Below are 26975 nucleotides of genomic sequence, written 5' to 3'. Positions count from 1 at the left end.
TTTTCTACTACTCGGGGGAGGTAGGGTTGCAGAACAGATAGCCACATCTGCTCTCTCTGCTCTCTCTCTCTCTCTCTCTCTCTGCCCTAAAACTTCTGTCTGTCTCTGTGAGAGACTCTCTGCGAAAATGGGGTCATCTCTCCCTCTCAAAGAGGCCAATCTGTTCAAGCTCATCGTCGTAAGCTCCAATTTTTGGACTCTCTGGCTGTTATTTTACTTCTCTTTTGTCGATAGATATTCACTGTGACTGGCCACTTCACTCTTATTCTGCTAATCGGCTTAGTTCCTTGGGAAGTGCATTGGCTGCTGTTTTTTTTTTAATGATTGTCCATGTGGAACGAGAACGTCCGATTTACGCTAAAATTTGTCTTGCTTCGTTGAAAGTGTGAAATTTTACTGTTTTTGACGTCGAAACTGCGAGAGAATTAATGTGATGTTGCATTTCCATGTTTGTAATCTTTGCCCATAAGAAAAAGGGCCTCATTTCGTCCGCCGATTTTAGTGCTGCTTCTTCTACAAATGTTTGAACTTAAATTACGTCGCCCAAGTCAAACTTATGGTTCATTGGCTTCCCTGTGGATTGATCCTTACATGTAAGCATGTTTTCTATATCTGATAAGTTTAGGATAATTTCTTTATAACATTGAGGATATAGTCCTCATACTTCCAGGATGTTCTTGTATTCCACTTATTTTTGTCGATAGATACTCACTGTGACTGGCCACTTCACTCTTATTCTGCTAATCGGCTTAGTTCCTTGGGAAGTGCATTGGCTGCTGTTTTTTTTTAATGATTGTCCATGTGGAACGAGAACGTCCGATTTACGCTAAAATTTGTCTTGCTTCGTTGAAAGTGTGAAATTTTACTGTTTTTGACGTCGAAACTGCGAGATAATTAATGTGATGTTGCATTTCCATGTTTGTAATCTTTGCCCATAAGAAAAAGGGCCTCATTTCATCCGCCGATTTTAGTGCTGCTTCTTCTACAAATGTTTGAACTTAAATTACATCGCCCAAGTCAAACTTATGGTTCATTGGCTTCCCTGTGGATTGATCCTTACATGTAAGCATGTTTTCTATATCTGATAAGTTTAGGATAATTTCTTTATAAAATTGAGGATATAGTCCTCATACTTCCAGGATGTTCTTGTATTCCACTTATTTTTAATTTGAAGTTTCATGTTTTTATTAATTACTGATACTCTATCGGTTGGTACTCGGAATCCCTGTCAGTCATTGTGTACCATGAACATTTCCATGCAGTCAATGAATCTTCGGATGTTAAATCCTGGAATTTAAGGTCTTTCATTATACACAATCATACTGTTGCTATAATAAAATCTGAGATCACATTTCTGAGAATGATAGCTTACAAGTTTACCTATCGATTCATAAAGGACCGACTGATGATGCATGCAGTTCTGCAAAAAGAATATATCACACAATAGAAAGCTGTTGGATACACCTGGGCTGGGTTTGATGTCTGTTTTAAATGGGAATAACTGTGATACTCCTTGACTTTTGGCACTTGAGTGTGGTTGCCCTGTTACTGATGTTCAAAATTGTCGTTATTATTTTGTAATTGTTACTGTTCTTACTAGTAATACTGTTTAGGTCACTGCCTAGAAGTACTGCTTCGGTCACTGCCTAGATGGTGTAAGTGATTTTATTGTCAATTCTTAGGTGATTAATCTCATGTTTCTGGACAGTGATTGGATACCTTTGCTCCCTTGCACAAACTTCTGCATTTTTTTGTTTTCCCTGAGGTCTATGTTAATTAAATTAACTTTTTTTCAGAGTGTTTCATATGTAAGACTGGAGGTGTGGTCACTTGCATGAGAATATTTTTTTTTTTTTTTTGGTCTTTGTGCTAGCAAGTTCTTTTAGTTGTCATTCTGGAAAAAAAAGGGAATTCGTTTGTTTTTCTTTCTTTGAAAGGTAAGGAAATAACCTTCAGCTCTCACAAAAGTGTGGAAGACAAAGAATAAAATTAAGGAGATCAAAGGGTAGAAGATAATTGAAATAGAAGCAAAGATGAACAAGGCATGGCTGTGGAAATGTGGGGACCATTTAAAAAAAGGGATCATTTTTTCATGAATTAAAACCTATAGTTTTCATGCTCCTGATTGCCAACTCAATATCAACACTGTTCTTCCTTCTTTGAAAGGATTTCTGAAAATGCCCTTCAATTACAATATACTGTTGTGTTTATTGCTGGAATCCTTGAAGAGTCTAAGATCATTGCTTTTAGGAACATTCAAATTTCACATCGCTATCAAGCTTGAAAAAACAATAGGGGTTTGGCACAGCATGCTCCTGGGCTATGCGGCTAATCGATGCTATGGTTTCAGATCAATGTTATTCCCATGTTTGTTTTTCCTTCTATAGTTGGTAGTATGTGAGAGTTATAGACTCATGCTGTTGGCTTGTATCTGCCCTTAATAAACCTGTTGTCGCAGAACCCGTCTGAATTATTTTTCTGGCATAATCAACTTGTTTCCTAGAACATATACCCAAAATTACAAAATGATGAGAACCTGCATATTTCATTGATTGGCTTCTTTAGTTATAAAAAGTGGTAGGCTCTGTCAATTGGTGTAAGTGCTGTGAATTCTACTTTTTTCTTATGTGGAAAGTGTCTGCTCAGAAATAACATTAGAAGAGGGACAAGTCTGGGTGTGTTTTTTTGATGTTGGTAGGGGCATATTGCCCTAATTTTGAAATTGAAGAAAGTGCTTAGTTAATTAAGTGAGTGTTCAAGGCAGCAATAAAATTATCTGTAATTTTAATTAATCATCTGAGTGGCTGTTTCGGTAGTGTCAGTATAATAATAAAAATGAATAAATAAAGAGAGAGAAAGGCAATACGAATTCCAGGATGATCTGATTTCACTATAAGTTGGGGTCACTCGATTTTATAAATAAAATATAAGGTTGACATCATTCCATCTAGCTTAAACTTTCTTTAGAGAAAGTGCAACAAGACCCTCAGGCAAGGGTAGCTCACTTACTTTCATTTTGGATTTGATTGACAATATTCCTGAAAAAACTTCACGGAGGTGAAGTGGATTCTGCCCCCACAGTCTACTCAGATTAACATGTTCTGAACATTTCTTAGAGTAAGTGAAATTTCTTAGGATCTTTCGTTTCCACTTACATGGCTTGGTATTCTGATATGAGGAGTATCAAAAGATCATATTTTGTGCTACTATTGTACACTCTCTCCCCTCCTCTCCTCTTTTCCCCTTCTCTTTTTCAGCTTCTCACTTTCTCTTCTTTATGCAGAAATCATATGAGACTAAACAATATAAAAAAGGGTTGAAAGCAGCAGATGCTATATTGAAGAAGTTTCCAGATCATGGAGGTACACACTTGCTACATGCATTTATGTCCAATTCAGTGCTGATTATCTATTGAGTCTTACTTTTCTGGTGTCAACCCTGGTTGTATACATCTGTTGTTATTTCTAAGGTGTAAATCAAAGTGTTATGATCTTTTATAGAGATGTGATTTTTGTGGTTGTTACGATCTTTTGATTGCTATTGCATTCAAGAATTTTGTTTTTTTAACAACTGGATTATACTTTATTAATTTAAATATAGTTCCTGACATTTCTATGGACAATCTGGGAGAATGAGATCCTCCGCTCTTTGTTATTTGCTCTTTTGAGCTTTTGTCTTAATAAAAATCAGCATTATTTAAAAAAAAAAAGGAGATTCTCCGCCACTTATGTCTGCTACCTCCTATTCCAAACAAGTCAACCATGATCACTTGCATATGTAATGCCTGGCTTTCAACTTAATTCCTAAATACTCTTTTATTATTATCAAAGTTACCTATATCTGCTTACTGTTAAATTCCATCGGTTAACTCTAACTAAAATATGTAATAGGTTATAAAATGCCCAGTAACATTGATTTTATGTCTCTTTTATATATATGAGTTTGTGCAATGTGAACCTTCTCAAGTGAATGATGTAGGACATACCTAATAATTGTAAAGGGATCTTCCACAGTACCTTTCTGGACCCATGTGCAGTTGGTCTAATTGCATTGGTTCACACTTGATAACTCATTGGTCACATGGTAAAAGAGTCACGGTATCACTATCACGAGGGCATTTATGTCTTTTCGCATTTTATAGTTAACTGATGAAATTTAAGGTGTTTTTGCTGATAGTATAGGTGGATATACCATTATTTTGAAAGCGACAATGCCATTTTTCAGGCAATAAATTCAAACCCAATATGCAATTGCCTTTCTCTTAATTTTTCTGGCAGCTCATTTCTTGGAAGAGATTGCAGGATGCCTGAAATAGAAAATCCTCTGTGACTGATTACCTAGATTATGACATATATTGATTTTAAGATTAACAAAGTGAATCTTCTAGAAATCAATGGTTTCTTGGCTGAAACCCTAAAGGGCATGAAAGAAAAATACAAAAAAAAATAAAAATAAAAAAAATGCCAAAGGTGGCTGCAGAAAGTATTTCTGTAATCACTAGAACATCCCCAGTTACAGCCCTAGACAGGTACTAAAGCCCCCTAGTTGTCGTAAATGGTTTTTATATAATGAACCCTTGTGGCAGTAACTTTTGAATGTTAAAGTGTCCTGAACCCTAACAGAAATAAATTGAAAATAAATAAAGATAAGCTACCTAAAATCCTCTGCTAGCTTCATTTTTGGTTCTTCTTCTCAGGTCTGACTTTGTGAAGTTGATCCAAGTTAATCTAGGCATGCTTCTGTACATCAATGATAAAAGATGTGTTACTTTTTATTGTAGAAGCTCCTTGATGAACAAGGCTCAGATGAAAATATTTTTCCATGATCTTTTAACCGATGAAAATCTAGGCATGCTCCCTTGACTTTAAACAGGAACAACAACAAATTAGCACGTAAACATTTTTTGCTAGATTTATATTCTCTGAATCTCATTGTTATTGAGTGAAGATGTAGATGCACTTATTCATATGAAATATACTGGAAATAATATCCTGCAATCTTTTATTTTTCTTCTCTCTGTTAAATGTTTGGTCCTTCAAGAATAATAAGAAATGGACAATGATTTGTGAAACTTATTAAACTATTTATTTGTTTCATATGGTTATTGTCTCTTACTTACTGATGAGCTAGTTTTCTCTTTCCTCAGAAACGTTGTCAATGAAGGGATTGACGCTGAATTGCATGGACCGGAAAGCTGAGGCTTATGAGCTCGTCAGGCGTGGGTTAAAGGTCTGAGTGCCTTCATTTGTTAGATCTTATATGGAAACTTGGTTACAGTTTTGTGTCCTCTTCTAACCATCTGATATCTGCCCTTCTATTCTGCAGAATGACCTGAAAAGTCATGTTTGCTGGCATGTGTATGGTCTGTTATATCGATCAGACAGGGAGTACAGGGAAGCAATCAAATGTTACCGCAATGCTCTTAAGATAGATCCTGACAACATTGAAATTTTGCGGGATCTCTCTCTCTTACAGGTAGATATTTGTAGTGGGAACTTTAATATGTTGTAGAACCTTATCTTTCTGTTTAATATTTTCACTTTTCACCTTAGATTGGTGTTGTTCGAATCATGTCTAGATATTCCCATTTTCAATGCAGAAATTGTTGATGTGCATGTCATTGTTTTGTGTTTCCTGGTTGTTCTTTACTAATTCCCTCTTTTAAAGAGTCATTATTTGTGAAGTGGTCGGAGATGATTAGTAAAAGATGAAGATAGGATTTACTTCTGTCAACATAGAAATAGGTATGATGCAGAACTGCTGTTCTATTTGTCACTATTCATTTTGTCTTCTTAGCCAACAAGTTTTTAAAAAGGATCCGCTACTAGCAAATGTGAATATAGTGTATTTTGTGTGTTTTTTTTTTCCTTTCGCAAAAGATAGTCATGATAAGTGTCTGTTTCTGAATATATGAATTAATATCATTGTTTTTTGTATAATGTGTGTTTGTTGCATAATGTTCCCTGAGATCCTTTCAAGTTCATATTTCTTTCTTGACATAGATGATGAGCTGATATGAGCTTGTGTTGCTGATTTTGAAATTCATTGATCTTATAGAAAAAGTAGGTATATGCAATGTAAATTGAATTTTAAGAGAGCATGATCCTTTTAAAACCGTTAAATGTATCCAAAAATATTTCGAACTCCAACACTGCCAAGGTTCACGGCCCTCCTCCATGGGCTAAAAATCTACTCTACACGCTTCTCTCATTCAGTGATCATTGAGGGTGACTCAAAAACTGTCATTGCCTTGGTTAATGAATCTTCCCCCCAAACAGGTGGAGATTCGACCATGAATTTGTCCAAATTTGGGAATTATCTGGATTGCTTAACATCACCTGGGACTAGGTCCCCCATGAAGCCAATTCCTTGGTGGCCGATCACTTTGCCTGGATGGGCCATTCTCAGTCTGGCTTAACTATGTGTACTGAGTTGTAATTCCTTCTTATGCTGGTGTTCGGGTCTCTTGCCCCTTTGTTTCCCTTTTGTTTAATAAAATTTTGAACCATTTAAAAAAAAAAAACTGGATCCAAAAAAAAAAATTATATCATAGCTTTAGATTTCATTATGCAGTTTGTGTCTTTCTCTTTGGCAGGCACAAATGCGTGACTTGGCTGGTTTTGTTGAGACAAGGCAACAACTCCTGACTCTAAAACCAAATCATCGGATGAATTGGATTGGTTTTGCTGTTGCCCATCATTTGAATTCTAAGTATGTATATGTTCTTGTCTTAAAAAGCTTTTGAGTTTCAATGTTCATAGGCTTTTGATATAATTGTTTATGAAAGTGGTCAGTTTTATTATACTCTTAGAGGTGAACTTAAAGTACTTCAGACGTTTTTCTGTAAATCTCGTAAACATGTTTTGAGTGTGATGAGAAAAAATGAAAACCTAAATCTGATAAAGTATTTCTCCTGCATTGTTCTGTTGGCACCTTCTTGTCATCTGTTTTTTTTGAGGGAAGTGTGTGAAACCTTCTTGTCATCTTGTTGTACTTTAATTTTAATTTTTTCAGAGTAAACAGATTTTTTGCAAACAAACCTTTGTAAGTAAATTTTTATTGGATTTGGTGTTACTGAATAGTGGATCAAAGGCAATTGAAATTCTTGAAGCTTATGAAGGGACTCTTGAAGATGATTATCCACCAGAGAGTGAACGTTGTGAGCATGGAGAAATGCTTTTATACAAGGTAGATAAGCTATATTCTTTTTCATTCCATTGTCTATATGAGTGCTGGGAAACATGACATCTGACACATGTTTTAAAACAATTTTACTGGTGAGTTGTGACTTAATTTCCAATCAATTTTCTGATGCCAGTTTGCATGTAAACCCAACCAGGTTGTGCCTGGTGACATCTGAAAACCTCAACACATGTTTGAGCAGGTGGATCTTATAACCTCAACAGCCACAGCACATTAGGCTTAGATTTGATTCTTATGATTAATAGGTGGAGTTCTCAGGAAATTAATAGACTGTATTCACTTGAACATGATGTACACCATTAGATTCTTATGACTGGATCATGCAACCTTGATGTGCTTACCATCTTTCATGGCTACTCTGGGTCCCATCAACATAATTATTTGCTAGCTTGTGAAACTTGATTTTTCTATAATGGTGTACATCATTTGTTGACAGTCAAAGTCATCAATTTGCTGTTATTCACGTGCATTATAGGAATATGTACTTGAGAATCTCCACTGATAGCTGTCCGTTTCGTTTTTAGTGCATGGCAAGAATCTAATTAAGCAGGGGGGATGGGGGTATGGAGCCCTGAGGGGTAAAAAGTGAAAATAAAAGAGCTCAAACTACAGTGAAAGCAACAAACAAATTCAATATATCTCAAGTTATTTCGGTGATAGAGGGATGGAGTCTCCCACAACAGGTTTTTGTTGTTGGTCTCAGATTCTTGCAAAGGAGTCAGCCAAATGATTGGATCACGAAGTGCTGTGGTGTTTATATAGTACCTATTTGCAAGGACACAAATTTCATTGAAGGTATTGATGACAGTGCCAACTGGGGTAGCACCAAGGCAACCAGCTAATGATAACTGCATAATCTCATTCCAACATGAGCAAATTGGGGAAGGAACCTATAAAATCATGAGTCTAGGAAGAACCTTCTTTTGGGTCAGCATGCCCAAAAGGAGGAAATAATATGAACAAGTTCCTTCCATCATTGTGCCTCATCAAGATCAACCCGTTGCAAATGCTTCATTAAGAACTTTTTTGATGAACGACTTAAATGATATTGACATTACTAAAATGTCAAAGGTCAAAATGCATTTGGCAGTATCCATCAAACATGTTTTCAAACTTAATTGTTTCTATTAATGTGATTATTGAGAAACATTACTCATCCTTTCTAAAAAAAAGAAACATTACTCATCAAATTTCTTCTATTTGCTCTCCTTCTATAAGCTTTGACTCTTTCCTAATAATAATTTTCGAGTTCTCCTAACATAGACCATGAATTACCAAGAAATCTTTTTTGTGCAGATTTCTATAATGGAGGAGTGTGGATTTCTTGAAAGAGCACTTGATGAATTATACAAGAAAGAGGCCAAAATTGTAAGTCAATTTTGTTGAATGATATATAAGTTATAGACCTAAATTTGCATTTCTTAGTTCTGGAGATTATGTCTAGCTTCTCTGTCCGTGACTTTTACAGGTAGATAAATTAGCATTCAAGGAGCAACAGGTTTCTTTACTTGTGAAACTTGGCCGCTTAGAGGAGGGAGAGAAAATTTATCACTCCTTGCTATTTATGATCCCAGACAATTATAGGTAAGTTCTTTAAATTTGTGATCTGTTTTACTGTGTCTCACCAATCTTTGTTTGTTATTGTGAGGACTGTTAATTTCAAGTGAAAGTGTTAAAGTCATCTTTTGGGTCATAGGAATGAATCTTTAAGTTATTGTTTTCTTCTTCTTTAGAGTATAGATGTTACAATTAGCTTAATGATCATTATCAGTTAGATTTTAATGGCCAAATGATAATGACGATGATGTGACTGAAAGATGTTAAGAATCTTATGTTTGTGTTTAATAAGTATACCAAATGTTTAGAGGGATGCTGATTTGGTTGCTTGGGGGCATTTCTTTTCCTTCAGGTACTACGAGGGCCTTCAAAAATGTCTAGGGCTATATTCTGAAAATAATCAGTATACACCGGAGGAAGTTGATCGCTTGGATGCTTTGTACAAGTCTCTTAGGATGGAATATACTTTGTCATCTTCTGTAAAGGTAAAATGTTTTGTTTGGTGCTTCACTTTTCTTGGTCACTTGGAGGTGAGATTAAATTTCTATTATTAAATCCTATTTGAATATGTACTAGCTGAACTAAGACACCATGTTATGTATAATGTGTCTGTTCTTTTTATTTTCTAAATTATTATTTTTGTTAAATTTTTTCTTGATTGTTTTAGTTTTGTTAATTTTTTTAATTACACTTAGGTGTTTTAGCTGATCCTTGGAAAATTGTTTCCCTAAATCTGTGAGAAAGATATATTATAAGGAAAAAAAAGCACATACCTCTTTGACAAAGGAGAATACATTAGGAAAGGAAAACAAATATGGTCCACAGAGAAAACACGTACATAACTGAGACAATTAAGATAAGGGAATTTTTTCCCACTACAAACTCTTGCATGAAACCCATCCTAGGTGATGGTGTGCCAAATGAATGATGCAGTCAGGTTTTGAAAAAAAATCTACAATGTTGTTGCAAATTTGATGGAAGTGGCAAAAGTGATCTTTTTCCTTGATCTCGTTGGTGGCGACTGGAAAATTTACCCTTTTTTCTTTGAATTGCAGAATTTACCTTTTTTTGGTTGCTGAAATGGTGTTAGAGTTTTATTAGAAAGAAAAGAGAGTTACATCGAGGGTGGGGGGAACCCCTCCTAGACAAAGAGGGATTTGAGGGAGGTCCCACCTTTAGTTAAGTTGTCGGCAAAAGTGTTTACCGATATAAAAACATGATTCCGAGAGCAAGAAATAGAAGATACAATGTCAGATCTGGAAAGCAAAATAGGCTAGTGGCGCCAGGGGAGAGAAGCCGATCCTGAGCACCAACCAATGACAACTTTGGAGTCCTCTTCAATGAGTAGATGTTCGGTGAGGCGGTCCTTATAGACAATCAGACCATGGAGATGGGCGCTGACTTCAGCAGTGGTAGAGTCTATCACCCCCAGAGGCCCTGCATGGCAAAAAATAGTCTCTCCTGAATAGTTATGGAAAACTCCCTGAAGCCAGCAGGTCTTGGGTAGCCAATGGCGCTGCCATCAAAATTTAACTTGATGCAACCACTTGGAGGGGGGGGGGGGGGCACTCAATCATGGCTGTACGTTTGGAGGGGCCAGACATATGCGCAAGGATGTGCCAATTCGTCTGAATATGTACACCCCAAGGGAGAAGAACTCTTTTTGGGAGTGAAGCCTGGTAGGAATGAGACCAACAGCTGAGGTGATAGTGGCATTGATGTTGCCGAATTTTTTATTGAAGCATTGGCTATTCAGCTCAAGCCAGATGCACCAAGGCATGTGGGCAATGCAGGCGGATAGAAGCAATTTATCGAGGCTAGATAAGGGAATTCCCAAGACCAGATTCATGGTGCCAATGAGGTCATGCTGCAGGCCGAGCCGCTGAAATATGGCCATCCAAACTTGCCAAGAGTAGCTGCAATGGAGGAGGACATGCTGAATGGTTTAGTCGCAAGAGTTACAGAGAGGGCAAGTGGAGGTCGGACTGGTGTAGCCATGCCTGTGAAGGTTGTTGACTGTAAGGACTTTCCCCCTAAGAGCTGTCCTAACAAAGAGTTTTATTTTGCTTGGGGCAGAGAGTCTTGAAGAACAGTGGTTTCAAGAGTGGAGAGGAGCAAGCATAGTGTGCTCGTTTCATCCTCCCACTAAGCCACGTCTGAAGTGGTAGTTCTAGGCGTGATTGTTCCAAACAACAGCCATGGTGGCATCTTGTTGCCTGGTTCCCACACCAACAATCGCACCAGAAGAGGAGCTTGTGCCATTACCGGTGAAGAAAGCGGTGGTGCCATTGAAGAGCGACAATAAATGCGTTGAGTACCACCCTCAGTCCACCACAAACCCGCACATTGAAGCTTGAGCGCAACCATAGGTCTCTAGATGGATTTGTGTGTTAAGTTGTGGAGCCTAATCAACGTCCTACGCTGAGTCGGTACACGGATCGACCTTCGCGGTAAGGTCGCCGTGGGGATTGAAAGGTCTTTGCCAATATGTACCTTTCCTGCATCTCTATGGATCTTTTTGTGGTGCAGAATTATTTACCTGTAGATGCAAATTTATGTATACTATTAGAATTGTAGTTCTGATCCTGTTTGTTCGTAGAGAGTGTGACCTGAGGTATTAAAAGACGAAAAGAATAGAAAAGGGTCATATAACCTAGTTTAAGCCTTTGCCAGTATGTACCTTTCCTGCATCGCTATTTGTTTCCTTACATTTATTAATTTCAAAAGTAAAGCTTGCCTTACCAAGGAATTTCTGGAATCATTCAACTAATTTCTTTGTACATAGTTGTGCCAATTGTTCTGCTACTTCATAAGATAATTCGGCTTGGTGATTAAGGTCTCTAATTTTGATATTTTGTTGTCTTCCTGAAAATTGTTTTGTAATTAAAGGTTGAATACTTAATCTTGTTTTATATCCTACGAGAATTTTTGTGTTGGAATTGAAGCCACCCAATTGTTTTTGCTCTCAACTCAGAGAATACCACTTGATTTTCTACGAGACAAAAGATTCCAAGAGGCAGCAGACACTTATATTAGACCTCTCTTGACCAAGGTGATGTTATAGTCACCTTCTTTGAAATAATTATTATTTTTTAGGGCCATTGTTTTTGTTATCTAGGGCATCTATTCGTTAGTGAAATGTTCAGAAGGCAAAGAAGATGGTTTTCCCAACTAAAACATGCAATCCTGGTTTTCAGGGAGTCCCTTCATTGTTCTCTGATCTCAGCCCTCTGTATGATATTCCTGGAAAGGTGAGTTCTTTTATTGCTTTGATTTTTTTTTTTTTTTTTTTTGTGATGGACATATTTTCAGTGTTTCTTCTTGAGATATTTATATTACATGGTTACTCAAACAGGCTAGTTACCTCCCTGGAAGCTTTATCTAATTTCTGCATTCTGAATTAAATGTTTAATTTTTTAATCCAGGCTGATATTCTGGAGAAGATGATCCTTGGGCTAGAGAGTTCAATCAGTACCACTGGTAGATTTCCTGGGAGGTAATTCAGGAAATCTAATCTTTTAATAGAAGCAGCAATATTACCCTTAGTTTCTCTTCCTTTTCTTTTCTTTTCTTTTGCTTCTTGTCTGTATTTGGCAGTAAGATTCTTTGTTTCTTTTTTCTGTTTTTCTTTCTCCTAAATAATATTTCCAACTGTTTCCAAAAAGGTCAGTTTTTAAATCTTTTATTGCATGGTTTGCCAGATATTTTGGCATGTTTTATCTGGATGATTGACTTTTCATTCTGTAAATATGTAATCATATATGGCTTTTTCATTTTCTAAAAAAATGTAGCTTTTTATTTCTTTCAGTTTATCAACGTTAGTAACTCAATATGTGGTACATACTGAAATACCTAGGACAGTGTTAATGGCTTCTATAGTTTTGGGGGGAAATATGTAAAAGATTCCTCTATAATTGTTTTATTTAAAAAAATATAAAATATTTTTCTATAAATTTTTTATTTTTAAAAAACCCATTGAAAATCTCATTAAATAAACCTCTTTAAATGACAAAACTATTTCTTTTAACCCCTTCTTTTATGGAAACTACTAACACCAGTTGCTTAATAAGAGAAAACACCTAAAATGATTTTATTAAAATATTTAAAAACCCAATTATAAAATTTTAATATCTAATAAAACAAATATTTAAATACCCTTAATTAATAAATAAAAAGTTATCACTTGGTTTTCTGGTTCTGTGCTCCCCTGCTTTCTGGTTCTGATGAAGTTATTCATTTATTGTGTGATATGCTGTTATCTGAAAGCATGCATGCTGATCAGCTTATCATCTTGCTGATGGTTTAGCAAAATCTAGGGTATCTAGGTTTGTATTCTTGTTGGGGAATCTACTCTCCTCGGGCCTTAGCTCTTTTTTATTTTGCCCTTAATTAATAAAATTTTGCCATTTTTCAAAAAAGTAAATAAGGATAAGACTGTATTTAATTATACTTTTGATTTTACCTCTTTTCAAATGAAAGTTTTTATATTTAGATTTCACATAAGTTTATTATAATCTATAATAACCCATATTTTTAACAGTCTATTGATGTGGTGTCATTATTATCAAAGCTCTCTTAGTGGACTTCCTACATTAATATGTCTGACATTCTTGCCCTTCATTCAAGGCTTGGTTACAAATTTCGTGTTTTCCGGGACTATCCTCTAACTTTCTTCTACTAATGCATGTGGACCGTCTTATCCTGCAGTGAAACAAAAGAACCTCCTTCAACATTCATGTGGACTTTGTTTTTGTTGGCCCAGGTTTTGCTTGAAACCTTTCTGATTTTGTTTTGCCCATTTTTTGTTTTCTATGGACTATAACTGAGGGACTGTCCTGATGCAGCACTATGATAAAAGGGGTCAGTATGATCTCGCACTAGCGAAGATTGATGAAGCCATTGAACACACACCAACTGTGATTGATCTCTACTCTGCAAAGGTGTGAATGCTACTTTATCTGGTCATTGTTTTTCTCATTGAGTGGCATGTGAGCCATAATTATGTTTACTGGTGATATATGTCAATGTGTACATTTGTTTTTTGTTTTTTTGAGCAGATCGATGTTTTCTTGATTTAGTCTTACCGCTGGAAGAGACTTATTGTGATCAATATGGCATAATTATTTACTACATAGACTGGGTTTCTAATTTCTTATCATTTTCTTTGATGATGCATTGATTTGATTCACTTGTGTACAAGGTTCATTTATTTGTTATGGTCCCTTTTGTACGGTGTTGGCTGCATGAATTCTTTTCATCCATTATGATCAATCATATGTGAGATCCATTGTGTTTTTATTTTTTTATTTTTTTTATTTTTTTATGAATGGTGCATATATTGATAAAAAAAGGAGAAGAAAAATTACAAACCTGGGCCTGACTCCACAACAAAGTGTTGGAGAGAAATGCCTGCCTTGGCCTGGGTGTCTACTGGGGGAGTAGTAGAGCGGGAAATGTGATTCCATTTACATCTTCAATGGGAAAATAAATTACATATTTCATTGAACATATCCCAATGATGCCATGGGGGTTTGACGGAGTTTGCACACCAATTGATAACCACTTTTGAATCGCCTTCAATATAAAGAGGACAAGAGAGGTGGCTAGAGAAAAATTTCAGCCCATGCAACAATCCCGAGAGTTATATTGTGGTAGAATTGAAGTTGCCAAGGGGCCTGCATATGAGAAGAGGAGGTCATCAGTTGCATCGTGGATAATGCCACCGAACCCTGCTGGACCCGGGCAACCGAGAGCTCTCCAATCAAAGTTGAGCTTTATATGCCCGGGAGGAGGGAGGGGCCCACATAGCCATGGTTGGGGGGGGGGGGGGGGGGAGATACACCAGCGGTTGTCTTCCAGTTTCCCTTGAAGTTTCTGAATTCTTTTTTATTTAGGAGCCAAACAGATACTTGGTTGGTGATTTGCTTTCTCAGAACCTCAAAAGGAGAGGTTTTGAATTTGATGGAAGATCCATTGTTAGTGTGGCCTTTAGCAATTATTTTCAAAATAAGTACTATCCTCCTCCTTTTTGGCCTTAGTATACTCTGTTCATCATCAACATCGATGAAACCCTCGTCTGATAGGAGGCTTTTGTCTGATGTCCTAACAATCTAGAGTAATCTTTTTTTGTATTTTACATTATGCTACTTTATTTTTATTTTTATGAAAGGTGATTTTATTAAAAGAGAGAACAAAGAGAAACAACCTCAGGGGAGTTACTTTTACATTATACTACTTGTGTTATTTAATTTGTTGGCCTTAATTTTGTCACTTGTCCATCTCAACATTTGCATCTCCTTCATTCTCATCTTCTGCAATACTGCTTCGTAAGTGCCCAAATTCACATGAAACACTGAAAAAGCACAACTACTTTCAACATTGCCTCGCCTTTTGACATCACTTGGGCATACATCTGGTATGCATCACTTGGCTCACTAGATCTGGGTTTCTCCAACAACACCTTGTTGTTAGCCATTCTAACACATAGATTAGGACCATCTTCATTTTGAAGTTTAGCTATTTATTCTATGGTTGTTATTTTGTTTTGTTTTGTTTTTTTAATTTATATTTATTTTCATGTATTAAGAATAGCTGAATGAATCTATTTGTGGTATAACTTGGCCTCTAATATGAATTAAACTGATTGGACTCGCATGCTTTGGCTCATATAGTTGGTTTCTTTAGCTCCTGGAATCTGGAGCTGCCTTCCTTATTTCTGTTTTTCAGTTCAGAAGATTTTCGAAATCATCCATAAACATCATAACGTCTATTTCTATAAACCGTACCATGCTAAATTGATAAAAGCCAAGTTATTGTTGTGCTCTGAGGTTTCTCTAAGTTACATTGGAAGTAAACAGCTGTTTCTTATGGAACTTCAATATTGGAGAGCACTTTAATCCTCATGTTTGCATGAATATGCTTCTATTCTCAACTTGAATACGTGTGGGCTTAGGTTATTGTCTTTTTTACTATGTTCTGTTTTCTGGCATAGAGTTTCTGGACAGAAGGCCATTTTTTTTTTTTTTTTGAGAAAAAATCTATTTATTTTTAACATGATCATACTTTCCTGGGAATCTTAGATTTCTTTGATGTTTGTTCTCCAATGTCACAGGGCAGGATATTGAAACATGCGGGTGATTTGGTAGCTGCTGCAGCTACGGCTGATGAAGCTAGGTCCATGGATCTGGCTGATCGATTTATTAATAGTGAATGCGTCAAACGCATGCTTCAGGCTGATCAGGTATCAGAAATTGTTCATTTATTTCATAGATATTTATATACCAAAAAAGTTTTTTAGGACATTAATTTTTTAATGAAAAGTTGGCTTTTAAAGCTTAATTGCTCGTGGGGGCAAGCCCACAATACAAGGGGGAAGGAGCTCCCCACGAGAACATTTAGTAATTTATTGTTATTATTATAACATCTAATCTTTTATTGTTATTATTTATTTTTATTTAAGGGCTTCCAATTAACAATGGATGTACTCGAACTATTGATTTAGCTATTGAAGCATCTTTATTAGCCTTCCTTGTCTGTAGCTTAAGTAGTATTACCAAAGAGAACTGCAGAACTTCTTATGAGCAAAATTGTCGAACACCTTGATTATGTTGTTTTTGGTTTAATTTCATTTCTTTGCCAGTAGGACATTGCACATTCATTGAGTAGCTCTAAGACTTGGTACTTATTAAGAACTCATTTCTGATAAATTGGCTGTCAAGGATTTTAAGCATCAAAGTTTTCGTGTGTTCACACTCTATCTTGCTCTTTTTTGTTTTTTTTTTTTTTTTGATAAAACTCTATCTTGCTCTTCTTCTCTGTACTCTTTTTTAAATGTTCAGGTACACTTTGGGTGATTGTTCTAACTGCTCTACATTGTGTTACATCTTCTTATTTGATGCTCTCTTACTAGTTCTGCTTGATGTTCTAAAGACTTTTTGTGGGCAAAAAGCTTCACCTTGTGTTTTTTTTTTCCTTGTGAAAATTTTGAGAATTAGGAAAAGATGCCCCAGAGTGGAACCTTACTGCCACTGCACAGGTACCAAACAAGAAAAAGGAGAAAAAAACATAAACAAGAAAGACTGAAACTACAATCTAGGGAGCCTTTGGCTCAATGGTCACATTGGAATGGAGGGCGATTGAGGGGGGTTGTGTGAGGTCATGGGTTCTTGTCTTACTGGGCTCTAATGTTTAATGTTCGAATGTAATCAGCATTAAAAATAAATAAATAAATCTAGGGGATACAAGAGGAATGAAGTTTCTGCAACAAAGTATTTGGTTGGAATCTTTCATGAGCCCTTCTTGTGGGATCTATGAGACCAAGTTATGGACTGAAGCTCTGAGATGTTCAAGATCTCATTAAAATACTAAAGAAGGCACTATGGTGGAGAATATTTGGGAGGGGCAAGCCCACTAAGGTTGACCCAGTTACCGAGACCTCAGAGTTACCCTGACACTAGGGACATTGATGTCTTGAAACTGTCACAAGAAGAATATGTGAAGAAGGTGTTGAGCAAATTCAATATGAATGTTGCAAAACTAGTGAGTACTCCTTTGGCTAGTCACTTTAGGCTATCTAAGGAGCTGTCACCTTCTACAGAGCAAAAGCGAGCCTACATGGCCAATGTGCCTTATACTTCTGTTATTGGCAGTCTCATGTATGCCATGGTGTACACTAGAGTAGACATAGCTCATGCAGTGGGAGTTGAAAGCAAATATATGAGTAATCCGGGTAAGCAACATTGGGAAGCAGTGAAGTGGATTCTCAGGTATTTGAGAGGCATTGCAGACTCAGCCTTGTGTTTCAGAAAGTCAGACATGAGATTACAGGGTTATGTAGATGCTGACATGGTTGGAGACATTGATGGCAGGAAGAGTACCACTGGATATGTATACGCATTGGTTTGTACAACAGTTAACTGGATCTCTAAGTTGCAGAAGATAGTTGCTCTTTCCACCATTGAGGCAAAATATATCGTCGTGACCGAAGCCGACTTGTATTGTGACAGTCAGAGTACTATTCATTTAGCAAAGAATCTTGTTTATCATGCTAGAACAAAGCACATACAAGTGTGTTATCACTTCATTAGATTGGCCCTGGAGGATGGAGTCTTAGCACTTGAGAAGATTCAAGGAAGTCAGAATCCGTCTGATATGTTGACAGACTGTTACGATTGAGAAACTGAAGTTGTGTGCAACTTCAGTTGGGTTTCTCTTTGAGGATTGAGTAGTTGTTGCTGTTGCAAAGGAGATATTGATGATGGATCAGTCTCCTACTGGGAGATTGTTAAGTTGTGGAGCCTAATTAACGCCCTACGCTGAGTCGGCACGCGGATCGACCTTCGCGATAAAGTCGCCATGGGGGTTGTGTGGGTAGAGCGCCCCCTCCAAGTCCATGATATATTAACTACAATTTTAATATACTTCATCCTATCTTGTTGCACTAGGTTGTTAGCAATATTTTTTTTGAAATGATGTGTATAAACTATTAAAAGAAGAGTCAAGTACAAAACAAACCTAGGAAAGAGGGCCTTCATCCTCAACAAGGTGTTGGAGTGAAATGCCTGCCTTAGCCTGAATGTATGCCAAATGATTGACAGAACGAGGAATGTGCTTCCAAGTACAATTCAAAAGGAAAATTAAATTACAAATTTTTGAGTACATGTCCCAATGAGATTGTTGTTGGCAATATTAATAGCGGTTTACTATCACATTGCAGTTTCAAAGGAATACCCAAGACCCTTAATTAGACATTTACCCACGGCATATCAGCAACTCTATCTGCCAAAGCACGATATTCCACCTCTACACAACCTTGCTTTTACTTATTATTATTATTATTTTTTATGAATGCTAAAAATTATTTCTTACTTCTCTAGCAACAAAAACTACTAATAGACCACTTGTCATTTGAATTACTCGCCCAATCTGCATGGCAAGACTTCAACCAAAGTAGTACTACATTTAAAAAAAAAAAAAAAAAACAGAGATAGTAGTACTCTTGGAGGAATGTAAACCAAAAGCAAGATTACCTTTAAGATAGTATAGAATCTACTCAACAACAAGCATCAGAGGAACTTTAGGGCCATCCATAAACTGGCGAACTGTATTTACAACATGAGCAATGTCCGGTCGAGTCAAAGACAAGTATAAGAGTTGTTCAATCAATCTCTAAAATCTGTTCTTATCTTACAATGGCTCCCCATTAGTAAGACACTACTGGTGTCATATTATCAAAGGTGTAGTAGCAGGTTTACATGTAGCGTTCCAGTTTCCTTTAGAAAGTCTAATACATAATGTCTTTGACAAATGAAATTTTTGGATTCCCTTCTACACACTTTAATACCAAGAAAACACTTTTAAGTGATCCAAGTCCTTAATTTCAAATTCCTTGGCCAGACTTCTTTTCAACAATTGCCTGCTCACTTGTCCCTATAATGATAATATTATCCAGATATACAAGTAAAATAGTAATATGTTGTCCCTGCAATGAATAAAGAATGTAAAACCCACATTACTCTGATGTTGTTGAACCTAAACTATTTCAATCGCTCACACGAGGAAATTGTTTCAAATCCTACAAAGCTTTTCTTAAGTCTACAAACTCTGTGCCCATCAACAATCAATCTTGGTGAAGGAACCGTATACACTTCTTTCTCAAAATCATCATTAAGGAAGACATTCTTTACATCTAACTAATTGAACTCCAATCAAAACTCATAGCTAGTGACAATAAAACTCGAATTGTATTCAACTTTGTCACTAGAGGTCCATAATATTCCCCATAAATCTGAGTGAAACCCTTGGCAACTAACCAAGCTTTATACCTCTCAATTTCTCCATTTGATCTATATTTAATAGTGTACACCCACTTAAAACCTATTAGTTTCTTACTTTGTGGCAGTTTTGTCAACTCCCAAGTCCCAATCTTCTCTAGGGTTGCTATCTCTTCCTCCATGCTTTCCTTATTGAGGAATAGTCACTACCTCTGAGAAATCCTTGGGAATAACAAAAGAGGATAAATTTGTGATGAAAACCTTATGAGATGATGCAAGTGTATCATAACTAAGGAAATGAGAAATAAGATGTTGTGTTGAAGAACAAATGCCCTGCTTCCATGCAACAGGAAGATCCAATTTATTAAAAACCAAATCCAGTGATAAAAGTTTGACAACTACTAGGTTCATAACAAATATACCTCTTCTGTAAAGAAGAATGTCTTAGAAATACACACTTAATCAATTTAGGATCAAGTTTATTTCTGTTACGAATATGTAGAAAACAATGACTTCCTAAAACTTGAAGTGGTAATGAGAACATAGCTTCCCCAGGCTTAAGGAGTTGGAAAGGAGTCTTAAGATCAACTACCCAAGAGGTTGTCCTATTGACCAGTTAAGCAATGGTAAGCAAGGTATGCCCCCCACATGTACTTTGGAAGACACTGTGAAGATCTCCCAGCTTTTAGAAGATGTCTATTTTTCCTTTCAGTATCTCCCAAATCAAGAGGCAGTAACAGAAGAAGTAGAAGAATCATTACCTGACTGAGCTAAAATAGTGGAGGGAGATAGCCACTGTTCATCAAGTCTGGAGTACAACTGGTGAATAAGCACAGCTGTATCATCCGGGCCAAAAGGCGAAGAAGCAAAACTGCCTGTAGGAAAATAAGCCGACACCTCCATGGCGTCATCTTGAGCGCCCCTTCTCTTTTCTTTTATGTTCTTGTTCTTAGCTTAGACCTCCTTCAAATTACAAAACTTCACCCAACTGTAATTTTCTCCATGCCCATTGGCACCAGTAATGTGCACAAGGTTTAAGTGGTTTTCTCTGACTTTGAAGGGTCTTGTCCCAGCACTTGACTTTGAATAAACTCAAACTCAGGATTCAAGCCGGCAAGAAACCTTTAAACCCTCTAACCCATGATGTAACTGTCGGTCTTCGATACATTTGCACTCTTTCAAAGTATACTGATCATGTTCAGTCCTCCAGCCTTGCATGTTAGCATGATAAGCAGTCACAGTAATTTCTCCTTGTTTTAGCGTGTTTAACTCAGAGGTGATCTTATAGGTCCTAACATGGTATTATCTTTCAGAGTAGGTGATACGATGCAACTCCCACATCTCTTTAGGTGTAGGACAAAACACGATAGTTTTCCTAATAGCCGGACTAAGAAAATTCAGAATCCAACCTATTACTTGACTATTCTCTTTATCCTTGCTTATCAAAATCTGGATCAGAGGAATCTGGTACTTCATTTTTGGTGATATATTTCTTTTTTCTTTTTCCAGAAATACAAATACAGGCAGAAGTTGCCCATTGCAAATAGTTGGGCCTATCCAACTTAACAGAAGTAACCCGAGTATCACTTTTTACAACCACCTCCAAATTAGTGTTAGCCCCTAGCAGTGTATTACTAGTTGCTTCACTAATAGAGGCATGCCGAAATAACTCCAGATAAAAGGAATTGGCAACTAATCATTTGACAATAAGTAATCCAAAGATAACAAGCCAATTAAAGTAGAATTAATCAGTCTGCCTTCCATTAATACAAAAAAAATTGTAGAGTGAACCAAAAACTAACTTTAACCCAAGACTTCGGTCATTCAATCCAACCCACACTTAGTGTGGTCTTTTGTGGTTTATGATTGCTGCTCTTTCTTCCTTGGATGGGTGCACATAGGTTATCAAGCGGCTGACCTAAGTCTTTTCCTTCAATCCATTAAAGAGAGAGGGCGCTCTGTTTTACATAAAATACAAGACCGGAATGACTAGTCTCTTCTCAGTCCATTACAGGAGATAAATGTCCTTCAAAAGAATGAAGAAAGAAGGAAAAAAAGAAAACATAGCTTGGGAGAACAACCTTTTTTTTTTCTTCTTTACTGCTCTGATACCATGTTAAAATTCCTCAAGTAATTTAAAATCTGGTAAAGTATATGAGAAAGGTAGGAGAAGAAGTGAATGATAGAACCAGGGATGAAGAGAGAAATGCAATGCCGTTATCTCTTTCTTTATTTATTTATCTTCAACAGGGAGAAACAAAATTACTGGAGAGAAAATAGGAGAGGTGCATCCTCTTCATAATTTCAAAAATAACCCAAAAACCCTAATGTTACAACAGTATTCTTTCATTCTTTGGGCCTTCGGGTATTATGCTTCCATCGAAGCTGAGATCAGATTTGTCCTTCTAGGGTTTGATCTTCGTTCATCTTCTGTGGGGCTCTCTTGTTGTGATAGGGGATTTTAAAGTCATTACTGGTTTGTGGGCTCGAGGGATTGATCCTTGGCTCTTTTGACACTGTTTTGAAGAAGTTGAAGAGTTAGCTGGACTCAATTCCATCTGTTGGCAAGACATACCTTTTGCAGCCAAGAGTATTGTTGGTACTGACAATAGAAAAGGAGCATCAACTTCTTCTTAATGGTCCTTTCATTTCTAATATGACTTTTTAGTTCTGTTATTTCTTCCTAATTTTAATTTAAATTTTTTTGTAGCTGCTTTTGCCCATTGAAGGTGGCGCCTCCTTGTAACATTCTTTCTTTTAGTAAAAGTGATCCTTTTCCAATGAAAGATACAGTAGATTGCTTTACTTATCACTTTACAATATCCTTTCTTCTATGTGTTTTTTGAAGTTTCTAATTTTTTTTTATGGCAAACGACTTAGAGATATATGTGGATGTATTTACTATCCGTTTTGTTTTGTTTTTCTGGTAGGAAATTTGATTGCATGCTAGGAAATACTGTTTACACATAATTTAGTTGCTGTCCATGCTGAAGTACTTTCTAGTCATACTCACCTCAACAATCATTAAATGGAATTGGATCCATTTGACTAATTTATCATTTTTATGTTTATCCATGGCTAGTTGATTTTTTGTTGATGTTAAATGTTGTAAATTGTTTTTAAATTTTTTATCTCATTCTCTCTCTCATTGGATATATTACAAGTTTCATCTGATTAGATTTGGATGTAGATCCAGATATGACTTCTTTGCTGATCCATATTGCACATAAAACAAAAGATCCCAATTCTTCTCTGGTTAGATGGGTTTCAGTTTGTAATAGAATCTATTTCTCTCTCTTTTATCAGTTGTGTTTTTCCAATCAGCTTTATATATATACTTCCTGGGGTGGAGTTGGCTCATCCCAGTTTCTTGTATTCTCGTAATAAAATCAATCTGCTATTAAAAATGATGTCATTTCATGTGCCTTTTCTTTTCTCGTGTCTTCAGAATTAGATGAGTTACACTACCCAATCTTGTGCATATTTTCTTCTCTTTGTGCTAACTTTCTTGATGTAGGTGAGATTGGCGGAAAAGACAGCTGTTTTGTTTACGAAGGATGGAGACCAGCATAATAATCTGCATGACATGCAATGCATGTGGTGAGTCCTTTTGCCTTTCTCAGAATTTTTCTAATCATAATTATATTCTTTCATCCTTAAGGTTGTTGATTTTTTCATCACTTGCAGGTATGAACTTGCTTCTGGAGAAAGTTACTTCCGACAAGGTGATCTTGGTCGAGCTTTGAAAAAGTTCTTGGCTGTTGAGAAGCATTATGCTGACATGACAGAGGATCAGTTTGACTTTCATTCTTATTGTTTACGGAAAATGACTTTGCGTGCATATGTGGAGATGCTGAAGTTTCAGGATCGATTACACTCACATTCATATTTTCACAAAGCAGCAGCAGGGGCTATCAGGTACAATTTTTGTTGGTTTTATACGTTGGTTAAACGATTGTGAAAATTTTCTAGGAGAAAAGCAGAGGAGTTCATCTGGTTTGTTTTGAGAGAGGATTTTGTCTTATATTCAAGCAATATATGGCTGTTTCAAATGCAGATGTTATATAAAGTTATTTGATTCTCCTTCAAAATCTTCAACCACAGAAGATGATGAAATGTCAAAACTACTTCCTTCTCAAAAGAAAAAGCTCAGACAAAAGCAGAGGAAAGCCGACGCACGTGCTAAGAAAGTATGGTTTCAAAACTTTTGTGCCCTTTGTCTGTTAATTGTTTGAAATGGATTTTGATAGGCCATTCTGAAATTCTTTTAGGAGGCTGAAGAAAAAAACGAAGAAGAATCAAATGTTGCTGCTATATCTAAAAGTGGCAAGAAACAACACGCAAAACCAGTTGATTTGGATCCTAATGGTGAAAAGTTGTTGCAGGTATGTTTATTTGTTCTTGCATTTATCTGCTTCTGTTGAGGAAGTTCCTCTTCAACTGTTGTGTACTTGCATTGACACAGGTAGAAGATCCATTAGCTGAAGCTACGAAGTACTTGAAGCTACTTCAAAAGAGCTCTGCAAACTCATTAGAAACACATTTACTCTCTTTTGAATTAAATATGAGAAAGCATAAAATTTTACTTGCCTTTCAGGTAATCATTTTTTCTTGCTTGGGTGTCTGTAGTAGGTTTTCTACCTTTGTGTTTTTATTTTCATACTGGACCTTATATTATACAAATCATTTTTGTGGCATTCTTCATTAATCGATTCCAATCTAATCTCATTTATGTTAAATATTATGAAAATGCTTTAACATTACCATTTTTTTAGCAAAAAATCTTGGGACATGAGTACATTTTTTTAGCTTTCTGAGGTGGTTATAAAATAAAAGCTTTTAATGTCTATATGATGCTGATGTACCATCATACCCTTGTTATTCAATATCTTCTATTTGCTATTGCAGGCTGTGAAACAGCTCCTTAAACTTGATCCAGAGAACCCTGATTCTCATAGTTGCTTCGTATGTATCTCGTGAAACGACCACTTTCAAATGTTTAAAGTTATTGTGTTTGCTTTACCTTTACACATTCTTTTTGGAATCTACCTTATTTATTTATTTATTTTGTGTGTGTGTGTGTACCTCTGTCTCCTCTGCCTCAGCTCTCTTTGAAAAACAAAATGAAATTCGATAAAGAACAAAAAATGCTTCAAAGGAGAGAATAATGAATTATATAGCTTCAATTTTTTATGTACATAGAATCGTGAGTGATTATTTCTTCTCTTCAAAAAAGTTACGGAGGATGCTGTTATTTGTGTCACGAAGAATGCTAGAATGGGCTTTTTAACCTACCTTTGCTTATTTTGTCTGCAAAATTCTGTTTTGCTTACCAACTAATGCTTTTGAGCTTTCATTCAGTTTAATCCTTTTTTTTTTCGGGGGGGGGGGGGTTGTGACCAAAAAAGAAAAAAAGTCAAATCGAATGGGAGTATGAGACCTATTTAGAATTCATACATTTTGGCATCACCAGGAATCAGCATTTTTACTTCTGTTTTACAAATCAAGATAATTAGGAGTAAGAGATTCAAGTGTAGGTTTTGTTATTGGCCATTTCCTTTTTTTTATTTTCATTTCTTTTCATGGGAAGGAATATTGATTATTGAAAGCTCTTCTCAGTTTGTAAAGAAACATTTATTGTCCTTTGTGAACCTTGTGTCAATAGTTAATCTGTGGTACCTATTACAGATAAAATTCTTTCATAAAGCAAGCAGTTTTTCTGCTCCTGTAACTGATGCAGAGAAACTCGTTTGGAGTGTCATTGAAGCAGAACGACCTACTCTGTGGTATATTGTAGGAATAAGAACTATTTACACGAAGTATGTTTGGTGATCCAACAAATTTGCAAAAAATTATATTGCTATTCTTATCTTTGCAGTCAGTTGAAAGAGAAGACGCTAATTGAAGTGAACAAATCTTTCCTTGAGAAACATAAAGGTTTGTCTTCTCTATTGTTTTTTTGTGATTTTTTTGTTGTCACGAACTTAGTGGTGCTGACTAAAAATGTGTTTTTTGAAGATTCCTTGATGCATAGAGCTGCAGCTGCAGAAATGTTATACATGCTTGAACCTGAGAAGAAGCTTGAGGCAGTTAAGCTAATTGAAGAATCAACTGACAACCAAGTTTCAGCGTAATTACTACAAACTTTGTTGTTATATCCATTTTGCAGTCTTATATGTTGTGGCTAAAGAAATCCATGACTATGATACCATGTTTGATCCAGAAATGGTGCCGTGGGACCTGTCAAGGAGTGGAAACTCAAAGACTGTATTGCCATTCACAAACTGTTGGAAACAGTGATAGCTGATCCTAATGCTGCTTCTAGTAAGTGTTCCTCCCCTATTGGAAGAATTAGCTTTTTTTTTTTTATCTCAATTGCTGATTAAAACATGTTTACCTCTCCTCCTGTTATAATCTTATATGAGGCGTTCATGATATAAGTTGTCTTTAAAAACCTAAAGATCCATGAAAACATCTTTTGCTGATGCATCAATCAGCGTGTGGAAACATGCGGATGGTTTGGACAAACTATTCGAGTTCCAAATTCCAATGTTCTGATGCAAAGGACCAGTTCTAGAAGCCAAATTTTAAGTCATCCAAAATTGTTTTAGTAATGGGAATGCCGACACTGGAGTTCTATCAATTTTCATCGCTGAACAGTTTCATGGATATTTTCTTATTGCAGCTGTTTGTACTTGTGTTACAGGATGGAAGACTCTGTGTGCTGAATATTTCCCAGTTTCAACATACTTTGAAGGGCCACGCAGCTCAGTTGTATCACGTTCTTCTGATCTTGAAATGTATGATGCTGCAGAGAACGGTGGTGGGAACCATCAAGAAGCTAAAGACAACGCTGCTTCTTACTCTTTAAATGGAAATATTAAAGTTTTAAAAGATCTCAAGATCTAACACCCCAGCCTGCTGTCTTTTTCTTACCCCTTAGTGTACCAAGTTGATGAGCTGAAGGATAAGGAACACGCAGTGAATTGTAAGTGCGGGTGCTATACACGGCTCTGCAAAGCCTAAAAAGAAGAATTCAAAAGGATGAGCAAGATCAAGGAAAGAAATGCACACCATATGGGATTAACTGGTGCTCCGATGCTCGTTTTACTCAGCTTGGATCAGATTCTGTACCAATTGTGTATATTTAAATTAGGGGAAGAATATTGAAGCCTGTTTGGCCCCCCTTCGTGGTCAGGGTGCCACCATTCAACCAATTTATTGCGTCTGCAGCGGGCAACAGGTCTATCTATACCTTGTTCTGTTTGTAATTCGGCTGTAACTTTCTGAGCCATATTCATTTTGTCGCCTCTGTACACTACAGAACATAAAAATTTTTGGCAGTTTTTTTGGGTTTGTACCTTCGCTGCGATTACCAGCATCCAACTGTAAGTGAAGAGATCACTTTCCCCTTTCTGGTCAGTTTTAACTTTGTTCATTGTA

At 36.4% G+C, this 26975-nt stretch overlaps 1 protein-coding gene across 1 annotated transcript; it reads left to right on the top strand.

Moving 5' to 3' along the window:
* On the top strand, positions 1 to 26975 carry LOC137950080 (N-terminal acetyltransferase A complex auxiliary subunit NAA15-like). Its single transcript, XM_068796445.1, has 26 exons — positions 1 to 178; positions 3284 to 3362; positions 5147 to 5229; positions 5326 to 5475; positions 6596 to 6711; positions 7083 to 7188; positions 8500 to 8571; positions 8672 to 8787; positions 9113 to 9245; positions 11735 to 11812; positions 11958 to 12011; positions 12186 to 12256; positions 13468 to 13522; positions 13605 to 13700; positions 15872 to 16000; positions 23050 to 23132; positions 23220 to 23450; positions 23590 to 23722; positions 23804 to 23917; positions 23998 to 24129; positions 24441 to 24497; positions 25221 to 25318; positions 25411 to 25469; positions 25551 to 25662; positions 25756 to 25856; positions 26239 to 26975. The coding sequence occupies exons 1-26, from the start codon at positions 128 to 130 to the stop codon at positions 26439 to 26441; spliced, it is 2712 nt and encodes a 903-aa protein (XP_068652546.1). The 5' UTR covers positions 1 to 127; the 3' UTR covers positions 26442 to 26975.

Source organism: Aristolochia californica, unplaced genomic scaffold (genome assembly GCF_029961685.1).
Source record: "Aristolochia californica isolate CCGP_79_NKW_82.1479 unplaced genomic scaffold, dmAriCali1.0.hap1 SCAF_14, whole genome shotgun sequence".
Taxonomy (NCBI): Eukaryota; Viridiplantae; Streptophyta; class Magnoliopsida; order Piperales; family Aristolochiaceae; genus Aristolochia; species Aristolochia californica.
The sequence above is the reverse complement of the archived record's forward strand: the minus strand, read 5'-3'. Positions and strand labels throughout refer to the sequence as shown.